At 36.7% G+C, this 26,204-nt stretch overlaps 1 protein-coding gene across 10 annotated transcripts in view; it reads left to right on the forward strand.

Moving 5' to 3' along the window:
• Nucleotides 1–26,204, forward strand: part of UNC13B (unc-13 homolog B) — a 225,468-nt gene that overhangs the window by 31,692 nt on the left and 167,572 nt on the right. For 8 of the 10 annotated variants that reach the window (XM_049711628.1, XM_049711629.1, XM_049711634.1 and 5 more), the window contains exons 2-3: nucleotides 22,747–22,776; nucleotides 25,555–25,654. In XM_049711628.1, the coding sequence (XP_049567585.1) occupies nucleotides 22,747–22,776; nucleotides 25,555–25,654 (130 nt within the window). Of the gene's footprint in view, nucleotides 1–22,745; nucleotides 22,777–25,554; nucleotides 25,710–26,204 lie in introns of those variants that run through there. The other 2 variants (XM_049711631.1, XM_049711630.1) reach the window with 2 other exon arrangements.

The raw sequence follows: 26,204 nt of genomic DNA on the forward strand, positions 1-26,204 counted from the left end.
GGGAATTTGTAGTTACCAAATTGGTTACCAAGGAAAGTCTTGTTGCAAAGAAGTATTTATGGTATTTGTTTGGGGGAGTGTTATGGGTTCCAAAAAAGTAATTGTCTCAGGGACCCCTTACCAAGATTACATTCAAGGAATTTTACAGAAGTAATCTGATGAGTAAAAAAAGAATTCTGGCCTTAAAGAGTTTTTGCCCATTATAGGAGTTAAGATTTTGATATAAATAATTGCCAGGGGGAGGTAGAAAGTAAGAGATGCATATAAACTGCTGTGGGAATTTGGAGCAAGGAGACTATCTTTGACTGATAGTATGTTGGAAAAAAATTGGGAAATTTGGTAAGAGAGATAATATTAATGTTTGGTGTTGAAGAATGAATATTTTGAACATGTGGAAATGAAGTGTATTGTGAATGTCCTTATTAAGGACAGGAGCCTATGTTTATTAATGGATTTTCTTTTTTGCATAATTGCTTTCTGCCATTTTTGGTAACAACATTAACAGTTATCATCATAGCTAACATTTATTGACGGCCTACTATGTGCCAGAACCTAAGTGCTTTACCTTTATTAACTTAATCCTCATATATCTATTATCTGTATTTTAACTTTTTTTCTGCTTTGTTCTTTCCTGCCAGACATTGCTTTTTTTAAAAAGAAATTTTTATCAAAGTTATATGTGTGTATAATTTAAAGGGTCAATCAGTAAGTACTATACATTTTGTTACCACAAACAGCAGTCTCCCCTCCTTCACATTGGAAGTTTCTTTAAGGGGAACTTTAAAAAAATTTTTTTTTGACAATGCCATGTGGTTTGTGGGATCTTAATTCCCCAACCAGGGATTGAACCCTGGCCATGGGAATGAAAGTGCCGAGTCCTAACCACTGGACCGCCAGGGAATTCCCAAGGCGAACTTGTTTAGTACTTGCAAGGGCAAGCAAGGTGTTAAAGTAGAAACTATTTATTTGTTACTCTCTCCCCCTCATCTCTTTCCTCCTTGCTTTCTTTATGCTGTATCTTATCTGTGGGTATAGGGTGGCCAGCATTCAGTGCATCTCCGGTTCTACAAGATTATAGCCATGAGTTGTAGTGGTTGCTCCAGCTTTCTCAGTCTTTGGGTTTCATGTCAAAAATGTCATCCCTTTTTCTTCTTAGCTTCATCTCCCTTCTAGTTCTTCCTACCTAGGTACAGGCTACCATTCTCTCTCTCTCACCTGGACTTCTGCAATAGCCTCTTTATTGGTTTTTGCTTCTCTTCAGTTTATTCTACATACTGCAGCCGGAATTACTTTTCTAAAATATAAATCTGATCAGGGTACTACTCTGCTTAAAATCCCTTAGGATAAAGTCGATCTCCAAATTCCTTGGACTGGTTTCCAAGGCACTTGATGGTCATCCCTGGCTTTCACCTTCACTCTTGCCATTTTCTGTCCCCACTCTTTAAGTTCCAACCATAATCGAACTACTAGAGATCCCTGAAATGCAGTTTTCCTTCTCACTTCTGGATACATAAGGAGTAAAGATACGAAGATAATTGTCAAGTGTAAGCCTACCCTTGTGAAAACCAGCAAAGCCACACCTCTAGTTTTCCTAGGAAGAACAGGAGTCAGACCCTCAAGAGAATAGAGCTTACTTGGGGAATTAAAAGGTTGTTCAGTATGAATGCAATTGTAATAAACATGCTATCTTGTTACCACTTGAACCTCAGGAATTTGTCAGTGTGGAGTGGAGACATAATAAGTGTTTGGTTTTTCCTCCTTGATTTTTTTTCCCCTACTTTTGTCCTCACTTTTTCTCAGACTTGTCTGTGTGATTCACATTTTTCTTCCCTAAATGAGGTGCTGATTGATTTGGTCAGTCACTATCCCTTATAAATGCTTATTTCTAGCATAGTTTTTCTTTCAAAACATCTGTTGAGATGCTATGTAGTCTACTGATTGACTACCCTTGGGGCTGATGATCACCCTTGATTTAATCAAAGAGGGACAGGATGGTGGGGTCATGTTGTAGATATAGGTACTTAAATACATGAAGAATTGCACTGGGTTGCTTTCCTTAGCTCAGAGTCAATGATACAGTGTTTATTTTAGCAAGACACCAAGAGCATAATGGACTCCTTTTCATAGGTGAATGCCAAGTGGCTAGGTATAGAGTTCCTGGATTGCCATTTTTTGTCATTTTGTCATTAGAAGAATGTCTATAGATGCTGCTTTTCACTAAAATATTTTAGGTACTGATCCCTTCTTTTTTTTTTAATTAATCTTATCTGATACGCTTGAGCTCTTTCTTCATCTGAAGAAAACTTTCTTTTGTATTTGAATATTACTTCTGTTCCATTTGTTCTTGTATCATCTTCAGGAACTCCAATTATCAATGTGTTAGAGCTCTGCTACTCTCGCACCCGTCCCCTCACCCCTTAAAATTATATTAATCTTTTCATTTTTTTTCCTTTTTCATTCTTGGAGATTTTCTTAAATTTCTTCTTTAAATCATCACTTCGGTTTCTTCAAAGTTGACTCTTCTCTCACTACTTATAATGAATTTTTATAATTTTCCTTTAAAAAAATTTTTATCATTATTTTATTCCTTTTTTTTTTTTTGGCTGTGCAGTGGCTTGTAGGATCTCAGTTCCCCAAACAGGAATCAAAACAGTCCACGAAAGTAAAAGCCCAGAATCCTAACCACTAGGCCACCAGGGAACTCCCTATAATTTTTCTTATGTTTACCTTAATATTCTTATCTCACTGAGCTTCCTTTCTTTATCTGCCTCTCAGCAGGCTTCCTTATTATTTTAGTCTTTCATTTTGCTTCTGTGACTCCATTTTTTAAATATTTAGAAGCTGTGAAATACTGCCTAAGTTTTGTTTTTTGCAATGCGTAATTTTAAAAGTGTTTACTTTTGAGTGCTATTTTCTTATTACATTGTTTTAGAATCATTTCATGGTCTTCTTAAAAAACAATTAAAAATTTTTTTTCCACCCAAGAATAATGAGATATTCATTCATATGTGGCTTTTTTCCCCTCTAGAAACAGGGTATTTCTTAGATGGCCTCACTCTCCATTTCCTGTTAGAAGCCTCCACTTAGATTTTAACATAAGGCCCTGATTGCCAGTTAAGTGATGCAGCAACCTCAGGAAGTGAAGAGGGAGCCCTGGCTGCAAATCATCTTATTAGCGGAAACTTCTCTTTGTGTAGAATTTTATTTGTATTTGGCAAAGTTGCTATGTCAGGTTCAGATCTGGTATGGCTGCCCCGCTGCTTTGTACCAGAATAGTCCCACTTTCTCCTAGAGAATGGATCTGCTTGGTGTAGCTACCTTTGCTGCACTAGAAAATGGTCTGCCACTTGACAGTTTATCATAAAGGAGAGGGAAGGAAAAGGACATCTTGCTAGCCAGTAAGAACACCTGAGTCAACTCCTGTGTTCAGTTGTTTGACAGATGTCACAGTTAGTGCATCTTTATGTCCAAATATTTGACAAATGTAAAAGTATAATACAACAAAATATGCAAATTAATAATTGCAACTATATTAAAAATATATATATATACACTATAGCAGATTGAAAACAGGGCAGTAGGATTATATATGATTCCTATCTTTTAAAATGTTAACTTTTTTTTTTTTTTTGCGGTACGCGGGCCTCTCGCTGTTGTGGCCTCTCCTGTTGCGGAGCACAGGCTGCGGACGTGCAGGTCCAGCGGCCATGGCTCACGGGCCCAGCCGTTCTGCGGCATGTGGGATCTTCCCGGACCGGGGCACGAACCCGTGTCCCCGGCATCAGCAGGCAGACTCTCAACCACTGCGCCATCAGGGAAGCCCTAAAATGTTAACTTTTAAATAAGAAGGAAATGGTGGTTATCGATTTTGACAGGTGACACTTCTTTAATGCTAGATTCTAAAATGGGAGGTTACAAGCCGGGGAACTAGTGCCGCAAGTCTTTGGAAATTATTTCATAAGAAGGACAGGCTAGAACAAGGCAGGTTAGCCGTTCCCAGTGCCTGAGGAACCAGGTCACTGGATGCAGAGTCAGTGTGAATAGGATTATTTCCTGTAATCTCAAGGGTGCCAGTTGTAGATCTGATTCTTCAGCAAGGTCAAGGAAACTCAGGAAATGAAGTTATAGCGTTTTTGAGGATTAGGCATAGCGTAAATAAAAAAGAAATAATCTTCTCTTATTTTTGCTTTTAATTGTAAGCAGTCTGGAGCCAAATGCTCTGCCTGTCCATTTTCTCTTTAGCCCTGACTTCTTGGGTTTTCATATTGGCGGAGTCTTTTTTAATTTTTTTAAAAAATTAATTTATTTACATTTTGGCTGCGTTGGGTCTTCGTTGCTATGCGCAGGCTTTCTCTAGTTGTGGCGAGCGGGGCTACTCTTTGTTGTAGTGCGCGGGATTCTTATTGCAGTGCCTCCTCTTGTTGTGGAGTACGGGCTCTAGAGCGCGTCGGCTTCAGTAGTTGTAGTGCGTGGGCTCAGTAGTTGTGACTCGTGGGCTCTAGAGCACAGGCTTGGTAGTTGTGGCGCACGGGCTTAGTTGCTCCGCGGCTTGGTGGAGTCTTAAAGAGCTTGTGTTCAGTCATGATTATCTCCTTTTTTGCACCTTTTACTCTTCTCCTTGCTTTTCACACCTGTTAGTAGCATGGAATTAGATGATGAGGAATTGTGTGCTGTAGCTGTAGCTCCTCTCAGCTTTGACTATGAAAATACTACTTTGAAATTAGCTTCATATTTAGACGGATAACAAGTTTGTTGATCAATCTGTTATTTTTTTTTTTTTGCGGTACACGGGCCTCTCACTGTTGTAGCCTCTCCCGTTGCGGAGCACAGGCTCCGGACGCGCAGGCTCAGCGGCCATGACTCCCGGGCCTAGCAGCTCCGCGGCATGTGGGATCTTCCCGGACCGGGGCACGAACCCGTGTCCCCTGCATCGGCAGGCAGACTCTCAACCACTGCGTCACCAGGGAAGCCCCAATCTGTTATGTTTTAACAGTTTGTGGGAATAGTTTATAGTGTAGAGCCTTACAGTGTTTTCTTATTTTAAATATATACTTAATGTTTTTCAAACTCAAAATTCTTCAGACTTTAAAATTAAAGTTTTAATAAGTGAACAATATAATGGTGAATAAAGATTTAAAAACTTGTGAAAACCTGATAACCTCACATCTGTCCCCATCTCATTTCCTGAGGTAACTAATGTTAACAGCCCACTTGGTATGTATCTTTCCATACCTTTCTTCCTATTCACAACAACTTTACAAGCATATTTACACATCTATTAGGGTGTTTTATTGTTTTTGTTTTTTTAATAAATTTTATTTATTTATTTAAAAAATTTATTTATTTTTGGCTGCATTGGGTCTTTGTTGCAGTGCACCGGCTTCTCATTGCAGTGGTTTCCCTTGTGGAGCACAGGCTCTAGGTGTGTGGGCTTCAGTAGTTGTGACACGCGGGCTCAGTAGTTGTGGCTCACGGGTTCTAGAGCGCAGGCTCAGTAGTTGTGGTGCACAGGCTTAGTTGCTCTGCAGCATGTGGGATCTTCCTGGACCAGGGCTTGAGCCCATGTCCCCTGCATTGGCAGGCGGATTCCTAACCACTCTGCCACCGGGGAAGCCCCTCTATTAGGGTTTTTTGGTTTACTTTTTTTCTAACAGCTTGAGATATAATTCATATACCATACAGTTCATCCATTTAAAATACAATCCAATGGTTCTTACTGGATTCACAGAGTTGTGTAGCCATCAGTACAGTCAATTTTAGAACATTACTGTCACCCTCAAAAGAAACTCCTTACCCATTAGCTATCACTTCTTTCCATTTTCTCCCAACCTCTCCAGGTATAGACAACCACTAATCGACTTTCTTTCTTTACAGAATTACTTATTCTGGATTTTTCATATGAATGGAATTATACGATATATTTGTCTTTTGCGGCTGGCTTCTTTCACTTAGTGTAATGTTTCTGAGGTTTATTCAAGTTGTAGGTTTTATCATATTCTGTCCCTTTTTATGGCTGAATACTATTCCCTTGTTTGAATTTATCACATTTTGTTTATTCATTCATCTGTTAATGGACATTTGGGTTGTTTCCACTTTTAGGTTATTATGAATAATGCTGCTGTGAATATCTGTATACAGTATTTGGTGTAGACTTTTAAAAAAATTGAGGTAAAATTCACATTACATACAATTAACCATTTTAACAGTTCAGTGGCATTTAGCATATTACAATGTTGTGCAATTACCACCTTTCTCTTTCAAACTAGAGAAAAACATACCATACTTACTAAGTAATCACTCCCTCTCCCTCCATCCCCTGGTAACCACTAATCTGCTTTCTGGCTCTGTGGATTTTCCAATTCTGGTTATCTCATATAAAAGGAATCACAGACTGTTGTCCATTGCGACTGGCTTCTTTCACTTAGCATGTTTTCAAGCTTCAGCCATGTAGCATATATCAGCACTTCATTCTTCTTTGTGGCTGAATAATATTCCACTGTATGGCTATACCACCTTTTGTTTATACATTCATCAGTTCATGGACATTTGGGTTGTTTCCACCTTTTGGATATTGTGAATAATGCTGCTATAAACATTTGTGTGCATGTTTCTGTGAGTGCATATGTTTTCATTTCCCTCAGATATATAACTGCTCCTACAAGCCAGATGGTAAGTCTGTGTTTAATGTTTTGAGGAACTGTGAACTGATTTTCAAAGTGTACCATTGTTCATTTCCACCAGCAGTGTTATGTGGATTCCAGTTTGTCCACATCCAAGCCAACAGTTGTTGTTATTCTGTTTTTTTGCTTTTAGCCATCCTAGTGGGTGTGAAATGGTATCTCATTTGTGAATACCAATTTTGATTTACAGCTTTGTTTTTATATACATTTCTGTAATGACTAATGATGTTATACATCTTTTCCATGTGTTTATTGCCTATTTATATTTCTTCTTTGGAGAAATACCTATTCAGTTCCTTTGTTCATTAAAAAATTGGGTTGTCTTTTTATTAAGTGGTAAGAATTTTTATATATTCTAGATATAAAACGCTTATCAGTTACAGGCATACCTCATGTATATACTGGTGTATCACCAATACCCTGTAGAGATACTGTGGGTTTGGTTCCAGACCACCGCAATAAAGTGAATATCACAGTAAAGTGAGTCACATGAATTTTTTGTTTCCTAGTGCATATAAAAGTTATGTTTACACTATACTGTAGTCTGTTAAGTGTGCAGTAGCATTATGTCTAAAATGTTATGTACATACCTTAATTTAAAAAGATTTTATTGCTAAAAAATGCTAACCATCATCTGAGCCTTCAGCAAGTTCTAATCTTTTTGCTGGTGGAGGGTTTGAAATATTTTGAGAATTACCAAAATGTGACACAGAGACACAAAGTGAACAAATGCTGTTGGAAAAATGGCTCCGATAGACTTGCTCGATGCAAGTTACCACAAACCTTCAATTTTAAAAAACACAAAATCTGCACAGTGCTGAGGTATGCCTGTATATGATTTGCAAATATTTTGTCATTCTATGTTTTTTCACCTTCTTAAAAGTGTCCTTTGACATGAAAAATTTTAAGTTTGAAGTCCAATTTATCTATTTTTTTGTTGTTGCTTGTACTTTAGATGTTATAAATAAGAAACCACTGCCTAATCTAAGGTCACAAAGATTTACACCTATATTGTTTTGTTTTTTCTTTTTAAAAAACTTTTTGACTGTGCCGCACAGCATGTCGATCTTAGTTCCTCAACCAGGGATCGAACCTGTGCCCCCTGCATTGGAAGCATGGAGTCTTAACCACTGGACTGCCAGGGAAGTCCCCTACACCTATGTTGTTTTCTAAGAGTTTTTACAGTTTTTAGCTTTTACAGTTAGGTCTTTGATCTCTTTTGTGTTAATTTTTGTATATGGTATGGGGTTTTTGGTTTGCTTTCACAAAGTAAAATTATATTTATACAAAGTGTATCATATTTTTACTTGACAATACATCCTGGTTATCTCTTCCAGTCAGTAGGTAGCTATGTATTATACTTTTTAAAGTCTGTGGTTAGAAGAAAGGTTTTACTTTTCCAATCTGTACACTTTCCTTCTGGGGCAGTACTTCCTATGAGTCTACCTGCAGTCACCCCTGCCTGCTGCTTTATTTCTTCAGACTCTATTCATAGTAAAACTCTAGACCAATTACTTTCAGGCTGTAGTTTGCTTTCCATTTTAATAAGGCATCCATCCACTTTGAGATCAACTAATACCCTGCCTGGAACATTCAGTGATGCATTGGCATTCATATAGTTAAATGTTGTTAGGGAGGCATAATCTAAAACAGATCTACCCTTTCATATTAACTATTCATACTCTTTAGACTATTATGAAACTATTGTTTCAAGGTAATATTTTTGTCGATTTGTGTTAGACAATCATCAGGTGCCTAGACACAGCAATCAGACAAGAAAAAGAAATGAAAGTTATCCAGATTGGAAGGCAAGAGGTAAAATTGTCCTTATATGCAGATGACATGATATTATATATCAAAAACCCTAAAGACTCCTCACAAAAACTACTAGAACTGATAGATGAATTCAGCAAGGTAGCAGGATACAAGATTAACATTCAGAAATTGGTTCCATTCCTTTACACCAACAGTGAAATATCAGAAAGGGAATGTAAAAAAACAGTAACTTTTAAAATTGCAACCTGCCAGGACTTCCCTGGTGGTCCAGCGATAGAGAATCTGCCTTCCAATGCAGGGGACACAGGTTCGATCCCTGGTCTGGGAACTAGGTTCCCACATGCTTCAGGGCAGCTAAGCCCACATGCCACAACTACTGAGCTTGTGTGCCTCAACTAGAGAGCCTGCATGCCGCAAACTGCAGAGCCCATGCACTCTGGAACCTGTGAGCCACAACTACAGAGGCCACGTGCCCTGGAGCCTGTGTGCCACAACGAGAGAAGCAAAAACCTGCATGCCACAACTAGAGAGAAGCCCATGTGCTGGAACAAAGAGACCATGTGCCTCAACGAAGATCCTGCATGCTGCAACTAAGACCCGACACAGCCAAAAAAAAATAAATAAAATAAATATTTAAAAATAAATAAATAAAAGTGCAACCTGCCAGATAAACTACTTAGGAATAAACTTCACCAAGGAGGCGAAAGACTTATATGCTGAGAACTATAAAACATTGACAAAGGAAACTGAAGGTGATTGAAAGAAGTGGAAATATATCCCATGCTCTTGGATTGGAAGAATTAATATTGTTAAAGTGGCCATACTACCCAAAGCAATCTGCAGATTTAATGCTATCCCTATCAAATTACCCATGACCTTTTTCACAGAACTAGAACAAATAATCCTAAAATTCATGTGGAACCATAAAAGACCCAGAATTGCCAAAGTAATCCTGAGGAAAAAGAACAAACCAGGAGGCATAACCCTCCCAGACTTCAGACAATATTACAAAGCTACAGTAATCTAAACAGCATGGTATTGGCACAAAAACAGACATATGGGTCAATGGAACAGAACAGAGAGCCCAGAAATAAACCCACACACTTACGGTCAATTAATCTTTGACAAAGGAGGCAAGAATATACAATGGAGAAAAGACAGCCTCTTTGGCAACTGGAGTTGGGAAAGTTGGACAGCCGCATGTATATCAATGAAGTTAGAACACTCCCTCACATCCTACACAAAACTAAACTCAAGATGGCTTAAAGACTTAAGAATAAGACATGACACCATAAAACTAGAAGAGAACACAGGCAAAACATTCTCTGACATAAATCATAGCAGTGGTTTCTTAGGTCAGTCTCCCAAGGCCATAGAGATAAAAGCAAAAATAAACAAGTGGGATGTAATCAAATTTACAAGCTTTTACACAGCAAAGGAAACCATAAACAAAATGAAAAGATAACCTACAGAATGGGAGAAAATATTTGCAAATGATGCAACTGATAAGGGCTTAATTTCCAAAATATACAAACAGCTCATACAACTTGACAACAAAAAAATAACACAGGACTTCACTGGTGGCGCAGTGGTTAAGAATCTGCCTTCCAATGCAGGGGACATGGGTTTGATCCCTGGTCAGGGAACTAGATCCCACATGCATGCCACAACTAAGGAGCCCACCAGCTGCAACTAAGAAGCACACGTGCTGCAACTAAATAAAAAGGAGCTGCTGAGCCACAACTGAGGAGCCCATGAGCCACAACTAAGGAGCCCATCTGCTGCAACTAAGACCTGGTGCAACCAAAATAAATAAATAAAATTAAAGAAAAAAACACAATCGAAAAGTGGCCAGAAGGCCTAAAGAGACATTTCTCCAAAGAAGACCTACAGATGGCCAATAACCACATGAAAAGATGCTTAACATTGCTAGTTATTAGAGAAATGCAAATCAAAACTACAGTGAGGTATCACGTCACACTGGTCAGAATGGCCATCATTAAACAGTCTACAAATAACAAATGCTGGAGAGGGTGTGGAGAAAAGGGAACCTGGTGGGAATGTAAATCGGTGCAGTCACTATGGAAAACAGTATGGAGGTTCCTTAAAAATCTAAAAACAGACTTGCCAGGGGACTTCCCTGGTGGTCCAGCGGTTAAGACTCTGCGCTCCCAATGCAGGGGACCCTAGTATCCCACATGCCACAACTAAAGATCCTGCACGCCACAGTGAAGATCCCACACGTGGCAACTAAGACCCAGCACAGCCAAATAAATAAATTAATTAAAAAAATAGAGTTGCCATATGATCCTGCAATCCCACTCCTGGGCATATATCTGGAGAAAACTATAATTCAAAAAGATACATGCAATAGCTGATTCACTTTGCTGTACAGCAGAAACTAACACAACATTGTAAAGCAACCATACTCGAATAAAAATTATTAAAAAAAAAGATACATGCATCCTTATGTTCCTAGCAGCACTATTTACAATAGCCAAGACATGGAAACGACCTAAATGTCCATCAACAGATGAATGGATAAAGAAGGTGTGGTACATATACACAATGCAATATTACTCAGCCATAAAAAAGAATGAAATAGGGCTTCCCTGGTGGTGCAGTGGTTGAGAGTCTGCCTGCCGATGCAGGGGACAAGGGTTCGTGCCCCGGTCTGGGAAGATCCCACATGCTGCGGAGCGGCTGGGCCCATGAGCCATGGCCGCTGAGCCTGTGCATCTGGAGCCTGTGCTCCGCAATGGGAGAGGCCACAACAGTAAGAGGCCCGCGTACCACCAAAAAAAAAAAAAAAAAAAAAAAAGAATGAAATAATGCCATTTGCAGCAACATGGATGGACCTAGAGATTATCATAGTAAGTGAAGTAAATCAGAGAAAGACAAATACCATGTGATATCACTTATATGTGGAATCTGAAATATGATACAAATGAACTTATTTACAAAATAGGAACAGACTCACAGACATAGAAAACAAATTTATGGTTACCAAAGGGGAAAGGGAGGGAGGGATAAATTAGGAGTTTGGGATTAGCAGATACAAACTACTATATATAAAACTGATAAGCAACAAGGTCCTCTTGTATAGCACAGGGAACTATATTCAATATCTTGTAATAACCTACAATGAAAAAGAATATATATATTTAACTGAACACTTTGCTGTGCACCAGAAACTAACACAATATTGTAAATCAACTATACTTCAATTAAAAAAAAAGAAAAAGAGCATCTGGGGTAAGAGTTGACTTCACTGCCAGCTAGAGAGGGTTAGGAGCAAACAATCTAAATAAAACAAGATGAGTTCTCCGCTTACCAGGCTTCTTAAGCTGTTCTGACCAATTCTTTTCTCCAAAATATACCAGCAATTTTAAGTAAACTCAAACCAATTAAAAAATAAAAACAGGTGCCAACACTGAGATGACACAAGGGTTGGAATTATATAACAAGGATTTAAAAACACCCATCATAAAGATGCTTCAGTGAATAATTATGAACACATTTGTAACTGAACTAAATAAATGAAAAGCTGGAAACTCTTGGCAGAGAAATAAAGGATATAAAGAAGAACCAATTGTTAATTTTAGAACTAAAAAAATACAGTAACCAAAATTTAAAAACTCAATGGATGAGCTTAATAGCAGAATGGAGAGGACAAAGATTCAGTGAACACAAAGATGGGACAATAGAAATTACCCAGTTTGAACAAGAGAGAAAATAGATTGGGGAGAGAAATTAGATGAAGACAACCTCAGAGACCTGTGGAATTATAATAAAAGATCTGACATTCATGTCATAAGAATTCCAGGAGAGGAAAAAGAGAATGGAGATAAAAAAGTATCCCTAGAAATAATGACTGAAAGTTTCTCAAATTTGGCAAGAGGTATAAATCTACAGATGTAAGAAGCTGAGCAGACTCCAAACAGGTAAACCCAAAGTAATCCACACCAAGACACATCATAATCAAACTTCTATACACTAAAGACAAGTAAAAATATTGAAAGCAACAAGAGAGAAATTAGGAGAAATATACCGATATAGGAGAAAAACAATTTGAATGACCATGGATAGCTCATCAGAAACCATGGAGAACAGAAGGAAGTGACACAACATCTTTCAAAGCCTGAAAGAAAAGGACAGTCAGCTCAAAATTCTTTACCCAGTGAAAATATCTTTCAGGAATAAAGGAGAAATCAGTATTTCTTAGATGAAGGAAAAATAATAGACTACCCTAATGGCTTAAGGGTACCTACTGCTTGGGCCGCAGACGCTACAGGCCGAAGATGAGGCAGGTCCCTGAGCCTCCCCGAACCTTTCTACAAAGAGGTCTCTGTCACAGAGGGCGGCTGAGAGGACTGAGGGGGACCTCAGAGCGTGTGCAGAGCGCATGCGCTTGGCCCCAGGTGGGCGCTGAATCAATGGCGGATATTAGTCGAAAAAAGCTGATAACGACTCAACAGTAGGGAATTGAACCTTTTTTTTTAAATGAAAAAAATCATTGATTTTCGTCCCCAAATCATATATTGAATGCCTACTGTAATGCGATGCACTATTTTAGGTTCTTGGGACACAACAGAGAACAAGACAGGAAGATCCCTGTTTCTTTTGGAATGTACATTCTAGTAGGGCGTGAGACGGAAGTACAGATGAAGAATAAATGAATTTAATAGTTATGTTAGAGAGTGGTGAATGCTATGAGGAAAAAGTAGAGCAGAGGAATGGGGGATGACATTAGATAGAAATGCCACTGGAACAAATTGAGGAGTGAAATGGGGCAAAGCCATGAAGGAGGCAAGGGAGTGAGCCATGTGGCTATCTGGAGGAAGAGTATTTCCAGCATGTGAAAAAGCTAGGAGGGAGGCCCAGAGCCAGGAGGGAAAGAGCTAGGAGGCCTGTGTGGTGGAAGAGACTGGTCAGGGGAGACTGGTAGGACATGAGGTCAGAGTGGCGGGAGGAAGTAGTGGTACAGATCAGGTTGGGCCTTACACGGCTGTAAAGACTTTGGCTTTACTCTGAGTGAAACAGGAACCTTTGCAAGGTTTTGAGCAGAGGAATGATGTGTTTTGGATAGTTTTTAATAGGGTCATTCAGGCTGCTGTAGAGACTAGATTGGGAGGGAAACAGGGACACCTGTTACTAATAGATCAGGTAATGAACATCACTCAGCCATCAAAAAGGCTGACTTCAAAGTTGATGATGACAGCCACTGTGGACGTGCTCACATTTTCTTGCTGAGCCTGGTGAATATGCCAGGCTGTAGGAAGGGCTTCCAGGTATCATCTCCTTTAATCTCAGGACAACCTGCAGAGGGCAGTGATATCGCTGACCCCAAGGCTCAGGCCTGTCAGAGATGACTGCTCAATAAATACTTGCTACTTAAGTCTTTTATTTATTTATTTATTTATGTAAAATAAACGTAACAAAATTTTAAAAAAGAAGGACTTAAGGAAGTTCTTGGAACAGAAAGGAAGTGATAGAAGAAGAAATCATGGAACATCAGAAAGAATAATGGAAAGAGAAAAAATATGGGTAAATACGTAGACTTTCCTTTCCTTGAGCTTCTAAATTATGTTTGACAATTGAAGTACTGTCCTAGTGGCTCTCATCTTTGTAGAGGAATTACTTAAGTTGGTTATATTATAAATGGAGTAAGAGTAAAAGGGACTTAAAGAGAGATGGCTTCTGTACTTCCTTGAACTGGTAAAATGCTGACCTCTATAGACTGTGATGTTATATATGTAAAGTATAATACCTAGAGTGACCATTAAAAGCTATACAAAGTGATACACTAAAAATACTGTAGATAAATCAATTTGCAGTTCTTTTTTAAAAAATTGAGGTATAATTAATATATAACATATTAGTTTCAGGTGTACAACATATTTGTATACACTGCAATACGATCACCACAGTAAGTGTAGTTACCATCCATCACCATCCAAAGTTGTAAAAAATATTTTTTTGTTGTGATGAGACCTTTTAAGATTTACTCTTTTGGCAACTTTCAAATATATACTACAATGTTATTGACTATAGTAATCATGCTGTACATCACATCTTATGACTTATTTATTTTATGATGGGAAGTTTGTACCTCTTGACCCCCTTCATACATTTTATGCCTCCCCAACCGCCATTCTGTTGCTTGTATCTGTGGTTTTGTTTTGTCTGTTCATTTCTTTTGCTTTTTATGTTCCACATATAAGTGAAATCATATGTATTTGTCTTTCTCTGACTTATTTCACTTAGCATAACATCTTCAAGGTCCATCCATGTTGCAAATAGCAAGATTTTATTATTCTTATGACTGAGTAGTATTCCATTGTGTGTGTGTGTGTATACACACACCACATCTTCTTTATTCATCCATCGATAGACACTTAGGTTGTTTCCATATGTTTGCTATTGTAAATAGTGCTGCGATAAATATAGTGGTGCATATATTTGTCAAATTAGTGTTTTCGTTTTCCTTGGATAAATACACAGAAGTGGAATTGCTGGATCATACGGTAATTCTATTTTTAAGTTTTTGAGGAGCCTCCATACTGTTTTCCACAGTGGCTGCACCAATTTACATTCCCATCAGTAGTGCACGAGTGTTCCCTTTTCTCCACATCCTCACCCACACTTGTGGTTTCTTGTCGTTTTGCCAATAGCCATTCTAACAGGTGTGAGGTGATATCTCATTGTGGTTTTGATTTGCGTTTCCCTGATGATTAGCAAAATACAGTTCTTGAAAAGTGTTCAAGTAACCTACAGGAAGGCAGGAAAAAGAAAACAGAAAAAAAAAACCCCACTGAGAACAAAACCCCCCACAAAATAGCAGACTTAAGCCCTAACATTTAAAAAATTACATACAATATAAATAGTCTACATACCAATTAAAAGACAGAGTTTGGTAGAGCAGATATAAAAGCATAACCCAATTATATGATTGATACATGCAACTTGGATACACCTCAAGGGCCTTACGCTGAGTGGGAAAAAAACAATCTCAAGAGATCACATTTTGTATGAATCTGTTTATATAACATTCTCAAAATGACAAAATTATTGAGATGAAGAACAAATTAGTGGTTACCGGGGATTAGGGATATTGAGGGGAGGCGGTAGGTATAACTCTAAAGATCTTTGTGGTGATGGAGTAGTTCTATATTTTGATTGCACTGGTTCTTACACGGATCTACACGTGTGATAAATGGCATAGAACCATACACATTGTACCAATGTCACTTTCCTTGTTTTGTTATGTAAGATTTAACTACTAGGGGGAACTGGGTGAAGGTTACATGGGACCTGTCTATTATTTTTGCAACTGTCTGTTGCAAATCTATAATTATTTCAAAATAAAAAGTGAAAAACCTATAGCAAATATCATATTCAATACTGAAACCTTAAAAATATTCCCTTTAAAATCAGAAAAAAATCAAGGATGCCAGCTATCATTATTTACATTCAAAAGTTTATTGGTAGGCCTAGCCCATGCAATAATATCAGACAAACAAAATATTTTAGGTTTAAAAAGAGAAAAAAATATAATTTTAGATAATATGATTTTCTACATAGGGAACTGGAGAATCAAGGCATAAATAATAGAATTGAGTTTAGCAGAATTATTAGATACAAGATCAATTTTCAAAAGTCAGCTGCATTTCTATGCAATAAAAATACCATTTATAATAGCAAAAAAGAGTGCCATAGAGAAATCTAACAAAAGATATATGGGACCATTTTGTGGAAAATTATAAAACAAGATATTAAAGGAGTAAATAAATGGGGAGACATGCTATTTTCAAGTATAGGAAACCTAAATATTTTAAAAACATACAGTCTCTTCATTTGTAGATTTAAATGTAGTTCTGATCAGAGTCGCAACATTAATTTTTGGGAACTTGCCAATCTGATTCTAAAACTTAAAGAGATTTGGTTATCATCTGAAAACCCATGTATATAATAGCCACATTAAAAAATCAAAGAGAAAAAAACCTTGTTATTTCAACTGATGCAGAAAAGAGTAGTCAAGGCACTGATGAACTAGGCAGGCGTCTCTTGCCTTACCGGGTATCAAGATTTTAAAAATAACATTATAGTTATAGAGTATTTGATATTTAAATGTGCACACATTATGACCAGTAAAGAAAAATAAAATGGATGTCAAATTTAGTACAGTATTCTAAGGTTAAAGTAGTGACAGCTGAAGCAGTCTTTGTTACTCTCTAGGTATTAGTATCCAAATTCAGAATAAATTAGTAAAACTAGGCTACCAGGATTCTGAGGATTTTATTTTGCAAGTAACACCAAACACAATTTGATGTTTCTTTAAGAGTGAATTGTGCTGGAATTTTACTGAAATCTGGTGCATGTAATATGATCATCAAAACATTGTAATTTATGAAAATAGTTAATTTAAAAATGGTAACTGGAATATTTTATGTTTCAGTGTCCTTTCACATCATTTCTTTTACCTCCTCTTCCCCTCATTTTACAGAAACTGGATTGACAAAAATCTTCATTTTCCAGAACAGACAGAATTTTCATTTCTATCTGAAAACCTTGAGGCCTAAGATAGTTATGCTTTTTGTCTAAGGGCCCATGTAATGAAGTGTCAGAACCAAGTCTACAATCAAGACCTCCTTGTTCCTAGGCATTAGCAGCTGCAGCTTTTGCTCCACTCCCATGGGCTTAATGTAGCTTTTTAAAAGTTATCATTGAAATATTGGAATACACTCAGTTTTTAGATGGTATATCTTCATAATGACAAATACTTAGAAAAACATTTTCCTCTATGATTTCTCTCAAGGGCCTGTGTTTATTATTCAAGGGCTAGAGAAGACCCTGAATTAGCAATGATTCCATCCAATTCCAAAGAGATACTTATTGAGCAAACACCATGTAATTAGTCCATTTAAATAGAGCAAATAAACCTAAGACAAATTAGTAAAAGCAGACTTTTGTAGATATAAAATAGGAAAATAACTAATAAAACAAATTTAATGAGAACAACATTGGTAATAAAAGCATTTTTATTAGGAGATGATCTTAACCTGCATGGATTTCCCCTTGATATGCACAGTGTTTTGTGGATGTACCTGCATTTTTCTGGAGAGCAGGTGTGTAGCTTTTGTTAAATTATCAAAGGAGTCTGTAATTTTAAAGGTTAAGACTTTATTGTAACACAGTGATGGGAGAGAAGGCATATTGGTGCAGTTTCGTTGAGGAGTAGGTGATGATAAAAAAGATGGGCTATGCCTGGGAAAAACTGAAAAGGAACAAAATGTATCTACTTCATTTCTGGACTCTCCTGGTATCCTCTGTCCTCCCTTATGCTGTCTTTCCAAAGCAGGAGATTTAGAAAGATTTATTCTTGAAGAAATTAAATAGGAAAAGTTCTGGATTTAGGATACCACAATACCCTTGTTTTAGCCTTTTGCCTGACTAGCCCCCAGGACCTGGCACTCAAACTCTTAGAGATTTTGTGGGGCTAATGGGTTTTGCCTCTCATTGGACTGAAATACTGCTCTGTACCTTTTTCTCATGTTGTTCCTTCTTCTCTTTGCCTATCTATGTTTTATCCATTTCCTTAATCCCAGTTCTACTTCTATCTATTTGATAACAGCTTTGGTTATTAATCCCAACCGTACTCATCTGTCCTTTCTCTTTGGCATATTTTATCTTAACATTACATTTTGGTTTCTAAGTTGACAGTGAATTATATATTTAGCTCTTTTCCTCCATGTGCTTGCATTGTTTTTGCTGTCTCTCTCACCTTCCTTAGGGTAGTGACTATGTTTTTTTCTTTTTCTTCTCCTCCTCCAGCTGCCTCCATGGTGGCATTCTGGTGGAATGGAAAGAACTAGACTTAGAGTCAGATGACCTGAATCCTTTATCTAGTGCCATCATTTAATCCATGTGATGGTCCCAGTTGATTCTTAATGTGACCCAGCCACAGAACCTCTCTGAGCTCAAGTTTCTTCTTACCTGTAAAATGGAGATAAAAAGGAAAATTGACATAAAACCCCAATATCCAAGAATAGGAATGGTCCATTTTGGTGTTCTCACATTACTGGATGTAAACTGTTGTCCTTTAGAACTCCACTGCCTTAGACATTCATGCTCTTCTACTGGAATCCCAACTTCTCTGCAACTTTCTCTAACCAGCTCTGCAACTTCGTTTCAGTCCCTCAAGATTCAAGTTGGGAGCATGTGATTGCTACACCTAGGTCTTTTGCCTTTGGCTTTTGCAGTGAGTCGTAGGGTTCTGCTTCCCGTCTCTCGGGATTTCTTCAGAAGAGGAAGAGTATTTTTGGTACTAGGGAGCCCAAAGGGCAAGTAGCCACCTCATCCATTTAATGCAGTTTTTCCTTCTTGTTTAACACCATTTTATACATAGTCGTTTTAATCTATAATTCCCTAATGACATGATGTTGAACATCTTTTCATATGGTTACTTGCCATCATTGTATCTTCTTTGGTAAGGTGTCTGTTAAAGTCTTTTGCTCATTTTAAAATCAGGCTGTGTGTTGTCTTACTGTTGAGTTTTAAGGGTTCTGTGTATATTTTGGATAGCAGTCCTTTATCAGATGTGTCTTTTGCAAATATTTCTTCTAGTATGTGGCTTGTTTCCTCATTCTCTTGACGTTGTCTTTCACAGAGCAGAAGTTTTTAATTTTAATGAAGTCCAGCTTATCAGTTATTTCTTTCATGAATTATTCCTCTTGTATCTAAAAGACCATCACATGCCCTAGGTCATCTGTTTTCTCCTATGTTATTTTCTAGGAGTTTTATAGTTTTATGTTTTACATTTAGGTCTATGATCCATTTGGAGTTAATTTTTGTGAAGTCTTTGTCTAGATTCATTTTTTTTACATGTAAATGTCCATTTCTCCTAGCCCCATTTATTGAAAAGACTATCATTGCTACTACCATTGTATTGCCTTTGCTTCTTTGTCAAAGATCAGTTGACTACATTTACATGGATCTATTTCTAGCTCTCTATTCTGTTCCATTGATCTGTTTGTCTGTTCTTTTCCTAATACTATACTGTCTTGATTACTATTACCTTTACAGTAAGTCTTAAAGTTGGTTAGTGTCAGTCCTCCAACTTTGTTCTTTTACTTCAGTATTGAGTTGGCTGTTCTGGGTCTTTATCCTCTCCATATACACTTTAGAATCAGTTTGTCTGTATCCACAAAGTAACTTGCTAGGATGTTGATTAGGATTGCATTGAACTTAAAGATCAAGTTGAGAAGAACTGACATCTTGACAATATTGAGTCTTCCTATCCATGAACATGGAATATCTATTTCATTCTTCGATAGCTTTCATCAGTTTTGTAGTTTTCTTCATAGAGATCTTATACATATTTTGTTAGATTTATACCTATTTGTTAGATTTATATAAATGGTAATGTGTTTTTAACTTCAAATTTCACTTGTTCATTGTTTATATATAGGAAAGTGATTGACTTTTGTACAGTAACCTTGTATTTTGCAACCGTGCCATGATTGCTTATTTAGTTCCAGAAGCTTTTTGGTTGATTCTCTTAGATTTTCTACATAAATGATCATATCATCTACTCAACATAGAGGACCATGTCATATGCAAGAATAAAAATTTTTTTAAAGAAAAAAGTATAGAGAATAATATATTACATAATCATGTACTCACCACCTAGATTTAACATGTTAATGTTTTTCATATTAGTTAAGGTTAAAAAAATAGTATATTATGGATAAAGTTGAAGCATCCTTTACAGTCTCAATCCCTTCTCTCCCAAGATATAATCACTCTCAAAGTTGGTATGCAGTTTTTCCTTTCATGATTTTTATTCTAAAACTTGTATATCTATCCATCCATCCATTCACCCATCATACAGAGATATTCATTCCCTTATATTTTCTTCGGAAAATTCTAAAGCTTTGCTTGCCACATTTAGATAATTTAACATTTAATCAATCCCCTAATCTTTTGCTATTATAAACATTGCTTCAACTTATTAGCTGGTATAAACTTCTTTCTGTACCTGTGGAATCTATCTATAGAGTAAATTCCTAAGTGTGGGATTGCTGCTAGGAGTTTTGATCTTTGACCAATAAAATAGTCATGTAAACACGACCATAGTTGAGATACAGACAGTTCCATCACCCCAAAATGTTTCCTTGAGTTTCTTTGTACTGCTGTACTTTCTATTATGGTTTTGCTTTTTCTAGCATGTTATGTAAATGGAGTCATACAGCATGTAGTCTTGTGTCTAGCTTTTTCACTTAGCAAAATTTGCTTCTCAGATTCATTTTTTGTTGTGTGTATCAGTAACTCTTTCATTTGTATTGCTGAGTAGTATACTATTGTATAGATATGCCACAATTTGTTTATCAGGACATTTGGGTTCTTTCTAGGTTTTTGGCTGTTATCAATAATGTTCTTATGAACATTCATGTACAAGTATTTGTGTGGACATAAATTTTCATTCCTCTGGGGTAAATACTTAGAAGACTAATTGCTGGAATATATGATAAATATGTTTAACTTTGTAAGAAACTTCTAAGCTGTTTCCCAAAATGATTGTTTCATTTTGTGTTCTCATCAGCAATATATGAGAGTTCTAGTTGGTCCACATCCTCATTAATGCTTGGTTCTGTCAGATTTGTAAATTTTAGATCATCTAGTGGGTATATAGTGCTATCTCATTATGTTTTTAATTAACATTTCCTTGATGAATAATGATATTGAGCTTCTTTTCATGTGCTTATTTGCCACCTGTGTATCTTTTTTTGGTGAAGTGTCTGTTCAAATCTTCTGTCCAATTTTAAAAATATGGGTTCTTTGCTTTCTTAATATTGAGTTTTGAGTTTTTTTTATAGTCCTTTATCAGTCTTATCAGATACATTTTGCAAATATTTCCTCTTGGTCTGTAACTTTTTAACAGAGTCTTTTGAGGAATACATGTTTTAACTTCTGAAGAAGTCTAGTTTATCAATTTTTTTCTTTTAAACTTCATGCTTTTTGTATCCAGTTTAAGAAATCTTTGCCTAACCGCCCAAGGCCAGTAAGATTTTCTCCTATGTTTTCTTCTAGATGTTTTATAGTTTTAGCTCTTACATTTAGTTCTATTAAACTAAATGTAATTTAGTTTAATAGGGATTGCATTAAATCTGTAGATTGTTTTGTGTAGTATGGCCATTTTAACAATATTAATTCTTCCAATCCAAAAGCATGGGATATCTTTCCATTTCTTTAAATCTTCTTCAATTTCCTTTATCAATGTTTTATAGTTCTTGGTGTATAAGTCTTTCACCTCCTTGGTGAGGTTTATTCTTAAGTATTTTTTGATGTGATTTTAAAAGGGATTGTTTCTTTACTTTCCCTTTCTGATATTTCATTGTTAGTGTAAAGAAATGCAACCAATTTCTGTATGTTAATCTTGTATCCTGCTACCCTGCTGAATTCATTTATCAGTTCTAATAGTTTTTGCGTGGAGTCTTTAGAGTTTTCAGTATATATTTAGTATCATGTCATCTGCATATAATGACAATTTTACCTCTTCTCTTCCAGTTTGGATACCTTTAATTTGGACAGGAACTCTTCTTGATATCTGCTTATTCCCAGAAAGAAGTTACTTCTCACTCTTGTTTAAAACCTGTTGTCCTGGGCTTCCCTGGTGGCGCAGTGGTTGAGAGTCTGCCTGCCGATGCAGGGGACACGGGTTCGTGCCTTGGTCCGGGAGGATCCCACATGCCTCGGAGCGGCTGGACCCATGGGCCATGGCCGCTGGACCTGCGAGTCCGGAGCCTGTGCTCCGCAACGGGAGGGGCCGCGGCGGTGAGAGGCCCGCGTACAGCAAAAAAAACAAAAACAAAAACAAAAACAAACTGTTGTCCAGATCTGGCCTGTTAAGGTCTTCTTTTGGCATGAGTGGAATGAGGAAGTTCCTATGATGGGTTTTAAATAAGGAACATAAATAATTTAAACCTTAGAAAGTTATCTGACATGAAATTGGGTGCCGTAGGAGTAATTTAGTTCCCTCTACCTCTTTGTCAGGAAGCTGTAAGAGATTTCTGCATGGAGTATGAGATTAGATTGGATGACTTTTAAGGGCCCTTCTAACTCTCTGCATTCAGGCTTTGATCAGAAGTCCCAGCTTCTTTTCTCTAATGACTTAGACTTAAAAATCTAGTCCTAACTCTAGTGGCACATAGTAGTTACTCAATAAATGCTGGTTAAATAAATTAACTTGCAAGAATTCTTCACGGTGTCCTTTTTTTCTCTCTTGCAGTTAAAAGAGCCAAGTTCCAGGGTTCACCAGGTAAGGCCAGCCTTTAATTATTATGTTCTTCTCCCCATACTTGCTGTGATTTAAAAACATTCTTTCAAAAAATCATTAATTTCATTTGATTCATTGATTAAATTAGTTAAATTCACTAAGTTCATTAAATTAATTAAAAATCAATATGGGAAGAGATTGGTCAAGGGGGTACAAAGTTTAAGTTATGCAAAATGAATTATTTCTGGAGAGCTAATGTACAGCAATGTGTCTATGGTTAACAAGTATTGTATACTTGAAATTTGCTAAGAGGGTAGGTCTTAAGCGTTCTCAACACACACACGCGCGCGCACACACACACACACACACACACAGAAAATGCTAATTATGAGGTGGTGAGGAATGTGAATTAGCTTGATTGTGGTGATTATTTCACACTGTATACATATATAAAATCAAGTTGTACACCTTAAATATATACAATTTTTAATTGCCAGTTACACTTCAAAAAGTGGAAAAAAAACAGTGCTGTCGTAAAACATTAAAGAAATCTATATCAATCTGGTGAAAAGTTAGTCTCCTTACCTCTTGGCCAACTCAATTCTGCTTCTCAAAAGCAACTATTTTGAGGCTTTTATATACCTTTTCAGAGTTTTACTGTGTATGTGCATGTATACACTAATGGATCAGCTACACATGTCTTTGTGCAACCTGCTTTTTTTCCAACAACATACCATGAAAGTCTTTTCTTGTGTATATGTGTGTATACATATATCTGGTTCTTTCTTTCAAAGAGTTGTACACACACTACTATATTTAAAACAGATAACCAACAAGAACCTACTGTAAAAAAAAAAGTGTCCAGAATTTTGTTGTACCCTAGGTCCCTTATTGAATATTCAGGTCATTTCAATTTTTTTGCTATTATAAGCAATAAATGTTCTTGTACATTTAACATTGCCTGCTTTTGAAAATGTATCTGTATGCTAGAGTCTAGAAGTAGAGAATTGTTGGGCCAAAGGTACGTATTTTAAACAAATTTGGTAGCTGCTGCCAAATTGCATTTCTGAAAAATTTTGCTTATACTCAGACCAAAAGCGTATGGGTGTCTGTTTTCCCAAATTCTTATCAACGTTAGATAATATGAAACTTTTTAATCTTTGCTCATCTGAAGGTGAAAATGGTATCTCCTTAGTTTAATATACATTTTCTTAACTGAATGTCAAGTTAGTTATAAAGACTTACTCTAGTTCCTTCTGTGGGCAAAAGGAGGGTACTGTGGATTATGGGGAAAAAACCACGATTGGGAACCCAAGAAAATCTGAAAAACCAGATCTGGGTGCAACAGGAACTAAAGCAGTTTCTGGGCCTACTGCTCTCTCCAGTGGCTCTGGGTTAGGGCTTCTCTTCTTTCTGAAAAGCTTTTCTGCTCTCCTTTCTCATCCAGCAGGCTTTTTATGCTTACCTGTCTTGCACACACCCCATAGTGGCTGCTCCAATAGAATTTATATGCCTCTCCTTCAAACTTCAGCACCAATCAATTGTTACTATTTCTTTGTTTTCCCTACTGAAAATCTTTTGAGAGGGAATCATATTGGTCTCAGCTTTTGGTCAGCTTATGAATTGGCTGGCTGCTTTTGGGTGGCATCTCCTTTTGGTCTGGTCAGCTATGGTTGGACATGGGGAATGGAGTACAGAATCCTGATAGAAAACAGCTTAGGGGTATACTGCATTGCTACTACCAAATATGGATGGGAATTCCCTCATGTGGGTGGGCTTGTATCCTCATATATCTTTGGTATAATTGTAGAATAATTGTAGGTATAAGACTACATAGTTTTTTATGATACTTAAGAGAAAGATTTACCTTCTGCTAGAAGTGCATGACAGTGCCCATCTTCTCACACCTTTAACATAGGTAATTGTTTTAAGCAATCTTTGGCAATTTGATGAGTCAAAAATGATAGTCTTTTTTTTTCATTTTATAAAATTATGATTAACTTCTTACATAGAGAAGTGAACTCTCAATTCAGTGTCCCTCATCATGGCTGATACAAAGGAAGTAACAAAATGTGCTGTGTTAAGTCTTAGGTCAGATTTCTGAGTTTTGAGATCCAGACCGCCTACCTTTGTTTGATACTCAATTTATACTCTCGGGTTAGAGAATTTCCTTTTTCTGACTCTGTGATAATATATATATTTTTAATGTAAGTTGTGCTTTAGGCCAGGGTGAATAGATAAAGCTTGAAATCCATTTCCTTTATGAGGAGTTTTCCTCAATTCTTGTCCCTGTAAACAAATAGAGGTAACTCTTTCTTCTTCTGCCTTCCTTTAGCACTTTTTCGCTTTCTCTGTGGTACTTATTTCTTTATACATTTTATTAATTTGCATATCTTATCTTTCCTGTAAGATCAATTAGATTATTATTTTTTCAAACTGCAGGTGGGCTATAAAGTCAATTTAGTTAATTATGATTAATATTTTAAAAATTAGAATAAAAATATCAATGTATCACATCTTGTATTTCATAAAGCTTTTGTTTTTGTTTATATGTATATATATGTGTATCTACTGGTCAAATATAAAATATAGTCCTTAAATTTGAAAAACACTATTGTAGATTATGCTTTTGAAAATAGTGTGTGTTTTCTAATTTTTCTGTACCTCTCTGCTTAGAATGATGCTATATTGTACAATATATAATTCCATTTTTTCTTATATATACTGTAATATGGACATTACTTAATTCCAAGGGCTTTGTGAGACTGGATAACCATCTGAGCACTAAGTATTATATCTTTGGTTTGCATTTTTTCAAAGACAAATTTAACACATATGTGACCCTGAAAGTGCAAAATGTGAAGAGCACAACTGTAGCAGTCCGTGGCGATCAACCTTCCTGGGAACAAGATTTTATGTTGTAAGTACTTTGCAGCAGCAGCAGCATGCCTACAACATTTGACAATATTTCCAAGGTAATCACATTGGATTAAACAAGTAGAGGCTGAAGATTTTGTGTATATCTAAGACTTATAAAATACGTTAAATATTTAAAAACACATTTTAATAGCATGTTAAATATTCTTTTTGAAAACTAGAGAAAGGAACAAATGAGGTGTGTGGTAGGTAAAGTACATCTGCAGTTTTGTTGTCTCCCGATTTGTAATCTATTTTCAGAGGCGAATTATGAATTCGAGTAAACGCTCAGTTTACATGGGTGAAAACACTACCTAGTCAGATTTTCCTAGTGGTCAGAATTAGGTATAGTATAACATACTGAGCATGATATTAAACCTAACTTAATCTTTCTTTGATTCTCAGAAGGCTTCTTGAAGGAATGTGGTTATGCATGTGAGGACTGTGTTTGTGTTTCCAAGTCACCTGCTTTCGAAGATGAGGATGTCTGTGCTTATGATCCTTTTGCTTTACGGAGTAAAATTCTACCTTCATCTAATTAATAAAAATGAGTA

Source organism: Orcinus orca, chromosome 6 (genome assembly GCF_937001465.1).
Source record: "Orcinus orca chromosome 6, mOrcOrc1.1, whole genome shotgun sequence".
Lineage (NCBI taxonomy): Eukaryota > Metazoa > Chordata > Mammalia > Artiodactyla > Delphinidae > Orcinus > Orcinus orca.